The sequence below is a fragment of the Suricata suricatta genome, chromosome 3 (genome assembly GCF_006229205.1).
Source record: "Suricata suricatta isolate VVHF042 chromosome 3, meerkat_22Aug2017_6uvM2_HiC, whole genome shotgun sequence".
Lineage (NCBI taxonomy): Eukaryota > Metazoa > Chordata > Mammalia > Carnivora > Herpestidae > Suricata > Suricata suricatta.
The window spans coordinates 17,826,506-17,836,815 of NC_043702.1; the positions used below are offsets into that span (position 1 = coordinate 17,826,506).

Consider the following 10,310-nt stretch of genomic DNA (forward strand, 5'->3'; position numbering starts at 1 on the left):
TCGAGCGGGCCCCCTTACACCTCCCCCTTTCCTTTCCAAGCTGATGCCTGCTTCCTGTCATCCCTGTCAGCACCCCAGGCGGGGGAGGGGACAGGTAGTGGAGGAAGCAGAAAGAGGGACTGAGCAGTGGGAGTGCGGGTGGTGGTGGGAGGGAAAAGCGTGGAGGAGAAATGTGGAAGGGAGGAGGAGGAGAGCAGAAAACACAAGCAGGCCAGAAGGATGGACAGAGGGTGCAGCCCACAGGGCTGTGAGACCCAGGGGAGATGTCAGGACCCGGAGAGGCTGCAGTCCTTTCCTCACCCCTATGTGAAAGCCAGAGCTAGAGAGAGGATGGAAACAACCAGAGAGAAACCAGAGGAAACGGACTGAGGCAGAGGAGATGTACAGTTCAGAGAGATGGAAAGATTTCAAGATGCCAGGTCAAAGGTCAGGGTAACCTGAGGTGGAAGGCAGTGTCTGTGGAGGTAAGGGTCCACTATGTGAAAACAGCCTCCATCCTCACATTGCAGGGAAATTACCCCCCAGGAGAGGAGAGAGACGTGGCTTCTACAGCCAGGGCTGAGGGAGGGGCTGATATTCCTCTCTTGAGAGACCCATTAAAGGGCAAAAGGCAAAGAGGGGCAAGGCTCTGGCCCCGCTGGACACTGAGCAGCGAGGGGCTTGGGTCTGACTCCATCTCTCCCCTTCTCTGTCTTGGCCACAGCTGGAGAAACAGACAGCTGTGGCAGCTGACTGACCCCCTACCAGACTGCTCAGCCTTGGAACCTCTGGGTGCGGGTGCGGGGAGGCTGCCCAGGGTCTATGTGAGAGTCAGGGGACCTGGGAGTGGAGGCAGCAGTGTTGGGGGGGGGGCTCCTACCCAGGTGCTAATCCCCATCCGGCCAAGGCAGAACCAGAGCCTCACTGACCTTCTTAGAGATTAGTCCCCATGGCGACCTTGGCAACTCGCCCCCTCACTCTGGCTAGGTGTGGGGGGTGGTGTGCAGAGGCTGGGTGGGGCGGGGAGGGAGCCTTCCTGAGGCATCACAGGATCACAGCAGTCAGGGTTGGGAGGCCCCTCCAGGGTCAGCAGTTAGTACAAAACTGGGGCCTCAAGAGAGGGAGTGACCTGCCCAAGGGCACCTATGGGCGCAGAAAAGCATCCGGACTGAAGTCAGGTCCCCAGCTCCCCTTTCAAGTGCTCTTTCCAGAGGAGCAGAGGCCTGAACATGAACAAAGAAAATTAAGATACCCGCGCCCCCCACAAACCCTCTCAAACTGAGGTCATGGGCAGAGCAGCTTGGATGGGGTGAGGCAGGAAGGCTCTCCCTCCTGAGAACTGGGTTGGCTCCCACAAGGCCAGTGTGGAAAAGGGGACACAGATCCCAGAGCTGTGCTCACTCCTCCCTCCACCACAACTCAGCCTGCGGGTGGGGGGGGGGTGGGGAAGCCATGCCGCAGAGCCAGTTATGACCACAACCACAATGCCAGAGCAGCTCACTTTTATTGGGTGCAAACGGCATGCCAGTTCTGTGCTTTACATGCACCTAAATCCTCACAGCATTTTTTAAGACCATTGTTCCCATTTTACAGAGGGAAAAACTGAGGACTGCAACTTATAAGTAGGGGAGCTTGGATTTGAACCCAGGCATTAGAGCAAGACTCCAGAGCACTCTTAACCCTTCAGTGTCTGTAGGATCATGGGTGGGTGACTGAGACACCTTCTCTCCTTCCCTCCGTGGCCGTGGAACAGGGTACATGGGTGTGTAAGTGAAGAGCATACTTGTGTGTGACTTGAACACCCAGCACAGAGTGCCACAGGGCACACTGTATTAAACATTTGAGGAATAAGTGCGTGAACAGTGTCTGCCCATAAATGAGTGTGACTTTGAGGGGTCTACTGAATCCTAAGAGAGTGTTCACATGGGGTGCCTGTAACTGCGTGAATGCGTGTATGCGTGTGCCCTCTCCCTGCCGCCCCGTGTGAGCCCCGTGGCTTTGCGTCTGGTGAGCGGGCGGCAGTGGGAGCTGCCTCCCATTTCCCTGGATGGTAGCCATCTCTGCACCCTACTGAGGGGCAGAGAAGAGGGGCTCTGTTTCTAGCAGGGTAAGATAATGGGTATGTGGGTGGGGCTTCCGCCCCTGAGGACTCCTCCTCTTTTGGGCCAGCTGTTGGACCCTGCCTGAGTTGAACTGATCTTTCACTCAGTTATCTCTGTCTCCCAGGAGACCAGAGCTCACAGCCCCGGGGAAGGTGCTCTTCTGCCAGTTCCAGGCTCCAGAACCGGGGAGGGGGGTTAGGGGAAGGCAGAGTGTAGGGGGGTGGGGGTGCAAAGGAGAGGCTGGTGGTGGGACCAGGAGAGGGAGGGCCCCATTCACAGAATTTGCATCTTTAGTCGCCAGAGCCCTGGCTGATTTCCCAGTGAAATGAGGGGTAAGGGATGGGAGCGGGCCAGCTTGAGAGGATCTTGGCCACTGGGTGCTTGCTTCTAAGATACCCAGCCATTCTGAGAAGTCCTGTTCAGCGATGGGTCTCTACGTGAGGGAGATGTCCCTGGGGATTCTCAGGACCTTCATATGGGATAGAGATTGGGTGGGAGCCCAGCATCAGGTTAAGGGTTTCTTTGTCAGATCTGCATATCCCTCATATGGGATGGGGATCCAAGTGGGATCTGAGGGCCTCACAGGTCCTGAGAATACAGGACTGAGTTTGCTGGTTTGTCTGTGGTGTCTTAAGGTGTCTTGTGAGATCAGCGTTTTTGTAGAATCGTGAGGAAGGTGGCCCTGAAGATTTCTTTCAGACTGAAAGTCCTCATAAGAGAGGAAGGACTGAACAGGGTGGGGGTAGGGAGTTCCCTACGAGATCTTGAGGTCTCTTGGCAGTGTAGATCTGGGGACACCATTTTTTTTTGGTCTAACTTCCCCCTCCACGCCCAAAGGCGGAGGCCATGGATGTGGAGGAGGTAGGGGTGAGGGTGCTGAGCTGGCAAACAAAGCCACCTGTGCATCCATCCTTCAGGAAGCTCTGAGAGCAGCTGAGCTGGGAAAACAAACAGGACCAGCTGCTGGGGGTTGAAGGGGGCTAGGAGGGGATGGGGGGTCAGCTGGGGGACTGGAGCTGGACCAGCCTCGTGGAGAAAGGAGGCTGGGGAGGGGGTCCATAGCACAGAAAAGGGACAGGGACCCCAGAGTCCCATTGGAGCACACCGGGCAGGGCCGCCCGTCAGCCCCTTCCTCCCAGTTAGTCATTCTTCCCTTTCTCCATGACTTTGAGGCCCAGATCCAGGGAGGGGTCTGGGGGATGGGAGGACCCTGAGAGAGTTCTATGCAACTGGCTATTGGTGGTGTTGAGGGGTGTGCCCATTTCTGAGAGAGCTGGGCACAGACATCTAGAACAACGGGGGGCAATGAATGGGCCCTACACACCATTTTCCTGAAGAGGAACCTGAGGTTCACAGGAGGGAAGAGGCTGGCTAGTGCCTCGCAGCTTCTTAGAGCAGAGCCAAGATCAGAATTTAGGACTAGAACAGGGGCGGTGCCTTTTTTCACACAAAGGGTCTCCATCCCGAATCCCAGCCTCATTCCTAATTCTAATTTGGATCTCAGCTGTTATTCCTCCCCACTACTTCCCTGTCCTGTGAACACACGCACACACATAGGCACACACACAAACCCCGCGCACGCGCGCGCGCGCCCCTCCCGTAGAATTTGGTTGTCTTGCCAAAGGGCCCACCTAAATGGGGTCCTAATCTCAGGGCCGCGCCCAGAACCGCCGCCCCAGCTCCCGCAAACGTACTGTCCATTTTCTGAGAGATACACCAGCGCACCCTCGAACCTAACACCCAGCGCCAGCGTCACGGACCAGCGTAGACGCACAGCCTGACGCACTCGCCACCCGCGCGCACCGCCCCTCCGACCTCAGCCTCCCACCCACTCCCTCATCCACCCTACCGCTCTTGGCCCGCTTCCCCCAGCGCGTCCCGCCCGCGCCTCCTGGTGGTCGAATCCAGAATTGTCTGATAGAGATGGAGGAGGGAAAGAGAGGGAAAGAGATTCGATTCTCACCTCCCACTATGTCCAGGCAAGACCAAGCAAGTCCAACGGCCAGGGCCCGAAGAATCCAGGACTGGCTCTTGCCTCCTTCGATAGTTTGTTGTTTCTCCTTTATGGATTTGGGGAAATTCGTGTTTCTCAAAAGGGTAAGGAATCAGGGATTGGGCATTGTTCTGACCCCATCTCCAGTCAAGCCTGGCTGTGGTAGTCCTTGCTGTGGTTCAAATATTACTAACTTGTACTTTACTCCTCAGTTTTGAGGCGCTTTATTCTTGGCATTCACCTTCACACACCTATGATCCTCAATAGCAATTCGTTACCAATGAAAAGAGAGACACAGGGGAGGCTCCAGTGGCTCCCAGCACTTGTTCTCAGCACTCTACAATTGGGGGGGGGGGTTGATAGAGTGGGCAAACCATTACCCTAGCTCTCTCTCTGGGTGATTTCCTCTGCTCCCCCCCCCACCGCTTCCATGGACATATGGCCCAGCCTGACCACCTTGTTGCCTCACTCACGTTTTATTGAGCACCTACGATGTGTCCAGCACTGTGCTAGGTTTGAGGATAACAACAAGACTGACACAGCCCCTCCTCCTTAAACGGAGGTTACACTCTAGTAAGGGAGACACTCGTTACATCCATAAACACATAAACAAAAGATGAAGAAGACAGCTTTACAGAGTGACAAACATTGTAAAGAAAAAAGGGTGAGGGGCGCCTGGGTAGCTCAGTCTTAAGCCTCAGACTTTGGCTTAGGTCATGATCTCATGGGTTTGTGGGTTTGAACCCTGTATCAAGCTCTGTGCTGACAGCTCAGAAACTGGAGCCTGCTTCTGATTCTTATCTCCCTTTCTCTCTGCCCCTCCCCCATTCTTGCTCCAGCTCTCTCTCAAAATTAGATAAAATATTTAAAAAAAAACAGAAGAAGAAAACAGAGTGATATGATGAATAGTAAATGCCAGGAACAGCATCACTGAGGGGGTAATAAAGAAGCCAAAATGCCAAAATCTTGGACTAAGACACTCCAGGTATCAGGAACAGCAAATGCAAAGGCCCTGAGGTGGAAATAAGTTTTTGGCAGTTGGGAGAAAAGATGGACGGTCAGCCTGCCTAGCCTGCCAGGAGCTGGGGGTGGCTGCATCTGGCCTATGAGTTCTTTTAGTCACAGGAGGTTGAGCGGCCAGAGCACTGGCTTTGGAATCAAAAGGTTTAAATTCTAATCTTGCTTTGACACCGGTTTTGTGAATCTGGACAAAGCTCGGTGCACCCTTGAGCCTCAGTTTCCACCTCTGTATACCAAAGCCTGCCGCACTGCACTGTTGTTGACTCTTTAAAGAAAGCACTTGGCTCATTAAAGCAACAAAATACTAGTTCCCTTCTCAGTCCCCCTCCACTTCTGCTGTCCTCTGTTAAGGAAAACTCACAATTTTGCCAGAAGTCTTTGTGCTACCAAACTGAGAGCTATGATGGTTAGGACATTCCGCAGTAAAATGTGAGAAAATGTCCTCCCTGAAGCCCCCCTTGGGTCGCCAAGCCTTTCCTCCTCCTTCTCTCCCTCCCACATTTCTCCCCACCAAACAGGGCGCTGGGATTGAGGGTAAGAGCCTTGGACCTTCACTCCCAACCAGAGCTCTCAGACCCTGGAGCTCTGTCTGGCGGTTGGAAGGGTGGCGCTAAGGTTGAAATATTCTTTCTACCTACCACAGCGAGCCACTTCCTAGTTAACTATTATTTCTAAGCGCTTCCTAAACCCGCGCCCTCGCTTGGGCGGTTCACTCTTCCTGAGGTCAGCGCCGCCTCGCGGTAAATCCTGGTCATTGCCATCTCCCAGCCCCTCCGCGAGTGAAATCTGGGACCGCAGAGCCGGGTCTGGGAACTCAAGCTTGGGTGGAAAGGAGCCACAATGGGCCTATCCTCCAGGAAAAAGAGGACTGAGGGGTTTGAGGAAAGTCTTTTGCGGAAAGCCATGTCTACCCCCTTGCCCTGTGGGCCCAAAAGAGAGGCCTTGACCTAAGTCTGAGGAAGAAGTGGAGTTTAGACGTTGGGAAGAACTCCCGCGACCTCCAGTCGAAAATTCGCGGTCTTGGGGCGACTGGGTGGCTCAGTCGGTTGAACGTACGGCTTCAGCTCAGGTCATGATCTCGCGGTTCATGGGTTGGAGCCCCGCATCGGGCTCTGTGCTGACAACTAGCTCAGAGCCTGGAGCCTGCTTCGGATTCTGTATCTCCCTCCCTCTCTGACCCTCCCCTGCTCACGCTATCTCTCTCTCTCTCCCTCTCAAAAATAAAATATTAAAAATAGGGGCGCCTGGGTGGCTCAGTCGGTTGTCTCCGGCTTCGGCTCAGGTCAGATCTCACGTTCGTGGGTTCGAGCCCCGCGTCAGGCTCTGTGCTGACAGCTAGCTCAGAGCCTGGAGCCTGCTTCCGGTTCTGTCTCCTTCTCTCTCTGCCTCTCCCCCTCTCATGCTCTGTCTGTCTCTGTATCAAAAATAAATAAAACATTAAAAAAATTTTAATATTAAAAATAAAAAAGAATTCGCGATCTTAACCCGGGCGGCCCCAGAGTGACCTGGTACCACCATCCCTAAGGGCCTGGGTTCTGCCCAGAGATCGGGTGCGCCTTGCCTGGCTCAGGCCCTGAAAAAAGAAAAAGCGGAGTCAGCCTCAGCTGTGGCGGGCGCGGGACGTGTGCCTCAGCACTTTCTATTGTAATCCCCGAAGGCTGGGGCCAGATTGGTGGATTTGGGAAAGGCCTCGGCTCCCCAGAGGACACCAGAACTGACCGCAGCCTGCCCGCTGACTCAGCTGCCCCCACCCCAGCTGGAGGGAATGCGGGGAGGGGAGGCGAGGCCGGTTATAAAGCCCCGCACGCCAGGCCCGCGCACAGCCTCTCCATTTTCCGTCAGTACCGCGCTCATCCACCCGGTGAATACTCGGTGCTGGGGCAGTGTCTCTCCGGGGTGGGGGAGGGAGAGGTAAGGGAGAGCCTCTAGCGGCCCTGGCCCAGCCCCGCGTTGTTCACCCCCATCCCTGTTGGGTGAGCGAGGGGGCTGGAGTGAAGCTGAACCTTTGGTCCCGCCCTTCTCTCCCCAGCGGCATGAGCAGCGCCCCCGCGCCGGGCCCGCAGCCCGCCAGCCTCACGCTCTGGGACGAAGAGGACTTCCAGGGTCGTCGCTGCAGGCTGCTGAGCGACTGCGCAAACATCGCCGAGCGCGGAGGCCTGCGCAGGGTGCGCTCGGTCAAGGTGGAAAATGGCGCGTGAGTGATGGTACAGCCGTGGCCGGGCTGGATTGGGGGACGCTGGGCCTGGGACCTCAGTTCTCAGCCCTCCGTTTCCCAGACTGTTGGCCCTGCCTGAGACTGACCAACATGTGAAACCCTTGGCCTCCCCAGAACTCCCCCTGTGCCACAACGCAAATCATGTGAGCTAAAATGATAAAGGAGAGGCAACCCATTGTGTGTGCCCCGTGGGATGGGCCTGAACCCTGAAGGGGTTCCCAGTGTAATTATTTCCTCCCCAGAGTTTTTTCTGTGCAGTTAGATAGTTCTGCACTAGGTGCAACAAAAGAAGCCAAATCTCTTCTCACCCTGTCCTGGTCTCTGAGAGCCTGGGGCGCTCCAGAGAGCTGAGGCCTCTGACTATTGCAGTTTGTTGCTACCACAGGTTGCTACTGTAGGTTGGGGAGTTCATACACCTACCTTTGCAGGCACCTAAATCCTCAAGGTAGGAACGCTGATAGGTGAGCTTCAGAAGCTGGAAAATTCCTTTCAACTTGGGGAGGCTAAGCTGGAAGCCTGGATCCCTGAAACCCCAGATAGCAGCTAACTTAGGGTCTTTCGCTTCTAGAGGGGCCATATTGCCATGCGTTGTGTATGTCTGGGTAAAGCCTTGGGGTTGGAGAAAAAGACTGGTTTCTCTGTCTTTTCAATCATAGTAACCAAGGCAGGGGGCAGAGGAAGGAGTGAGCCTGGGGCAGATGCCTCCTGGCTTTTTTTTTTTTTTATCTTTCCCCAGTTGGGTGGCCTTTGAGTACCCTGACTTCCAGGGACAGCAGTTCATTCTGGAGAAAGGGGACTATCCTCGCTGGAGTGCCTGGAGTGGCAGTGGCGGCCACCACAGCGACCAGCTGCTCTCCTTCCGGCCAGTGCTCTGCGCAGTAAGCAGTCTTCCCTTCCCTTCTGCTTCTTACCTACGTGTTCCAGACCCTGACCCTACCCTGGCACCTCAGAAAGGCTGTCCATCTACTGCATGAGGATGTGTAAACACAGTTCCTAGATGAGTGGTAGTGGCATTACTTCCCAGAACCAGAAGAGTCCCTGGAAGTTGGGCCCCAAATCAGCACCACGGACAGCACCAAGCCCAGTCTTGAGGGCCCACGTGTTCCTTACATCAATTTGTCCACACCTGTGAGAGAGGTTTCCGCCATCACACAGTCCTGTAAGGTTAGGGTAGCTGCTGTTAGCCTCATATGCAGGTATGGAAATGGGGCTCAGAATGGCAAAGTGACTTACCCCCGACAAGGGTTAACATGAAGATGAGACTAGAACTCAATCCAGGGATCACTGTTGAGAAGGGGTCAATCTCTGTATGTATGTATGTGGGGGAAGGATTGGCAATGAATCAAATGAATCACTAGAAAGGAGCACTTCTCATTTGTGCTGACTTAGGTACCCTACTGTTGAGGCCTGGTGCTGAGAGGTAGAGGGCAAAGAGCAAATGCTGACTCAGCCTAGGTTCTTTATTCCAGGAAGGAAAGGCCCTAGGACTATGGAAGCCCAGACTCAGCCAACACTGATGCCCTGGGCTGTCTATTCTGATTCTACCATCTGGCACCCCTTAGCTAGGCCTTACTCAATGAGAGGCTGTGCCCAAGGTGCTGTACAAGGAATTGAGTAATCATTGAAGCCCTTAGGAAAACTGTCTTGGTTAATGGGCCAAATTTCTCTCAGAATCTCTGATTTTCCTTCTGCAAATAGGTCCAAGTTACAACATGCCCTCTAGCCCTGACCTGACCTGAGTCTCATCACCTCAACCCAAAGCCATAGAAGGGACTAAGCTAGGGACTCCTGAGCATCCCAACTTCCTAGCCTGCTATGGACCTGATGGAATGATCCCTGGGAACACTTGTGGAGCCAAAGTGTCTGCAGAGCTTGTGTTGGGTGGTGAGGTGGGGAGAGTGGGGCTGAGAATATATCAATTAATACCTCTTTGGAGGGCCTGACCTGTCCACCCCCACCTTCCTGTGCTTCAGAATCACAGTGACAGCCGTGTGACACTGTTTGAGGGGGATAACTTCCAGGGCTGCAAGTTTGAACTCACTGATGACTACCCATCCCTGCCCTCCATGGGCTGGGCCAGCAAGGACGTGGGTTCTCTCAAAGTCAGCTCTGGAGCGTGAGTCCCGGGACTGGAACAAGGGGGATGAGAAGGGAAGGGAGGCAATGGAGACCAGGGAGGGGGGTTGGGAAAGATGATGGGGTGCTAAGAGACATAATAAAGAGATGCTGGAGACTGGGGAACGAGGGAAAGTGAGATGATGGAGCAGACTGGGGGAAGGCAGATAATAGGAGATAAGACTCAGGGAGCCAATGTGGGGATAGAGCAAGGGATTTTTTTTTTTAAAGATGGATGAGGAAGCAATGGACGGTGGGAATAGGGGACAGGGGAGGACCGTGATAGGAAAACCTGGAGCCGTCGGAAGGGCAAGGAGAGGTCCATGTAGGGAAAATTGAAGCAATGGCTTTGGAGCTGGGAGTTGGGGGCTAGAGAGGAGGGCTACTAATGGGGGACATTGGTGGGATTTAGGGCAGAGCCTGCTTACCACCCCTGTGATCTCACTGGCCTAGGTGGGTGGCCTACCAGTACCCAGGCTATCGGGGCTACCAGTATGTATTGGAGCGGGACCGGCACAGTGGGGAGTTCCGAAACTACAGTGAATTTGGCACACAGGCCCACACTGGGCTGCTGCAGTCCATTCGAAGAGTTCAGCACTAAGCTCCACAGCCTTGAAACCTCCCATGAGGACCTTCAATAAAGGTTCCTGAACCTGCCTGCCCTTTTTGCCTCTTTCTTGGTGTCTTGCGTTGTGATCTTCATCCTAATCCTTCTGAAGGTTCTTGCCTGCCAACCTGACCCTTCCCTCAGGTTTTGGGACTGTTGACTATGAAGCACAACCTGGCTTAGGATGTATATGGCTAGATCCTGACAGGGCTGAGAAAACTGCTAAGAATCTTGAGGATCCTGTTAAATACAACCAGTCCCACACCTCTCCTTAAGAAA

At 54.4% G+C, this 10,310-nt stretch overlaps 1 protein-coding gene across 3 annotated transcripts in view; it reads left to right on the forward strand.

Annotated features, from left to right (window-relative positions):
- The window catches only part of CRYBA2 (crystallin beta A2), a 12,355-nt gene extending 2,255 nt beyond the window's left edge, over positions 1–10,100 (forward strand). For all 3 annotated transcript variants that reach the window (XM_029932915.1, XM_029932914.1, XM_029932913.1), the window contains 4 exons: positions 7,124–7,288; positions 8,046–8,187; positions 9,283–9,425; positions 9,878–10,100. In XM_029932915.1, the coding sequence (XP_029788775.1) occupies positions 7,128–7,288; positions 8,046–8,187; positions 9,283–9,425; positions 9,878–10,025 (594 nt within the window). In that variant the 5' untranslated portion in view covers positions 7,124–7,127 and the 3' untranslated portion in view covers positions 10,026–10,100. The remainder of the gene's footprint in view (positions 1–7,123; positions 7,289–8,045; positions 8,188–9,282; positions 9,426–9,877) is intronic.
- The last annotated feature ends 210 nt before the right edge of the window (positions 10,101–10,310 follow it).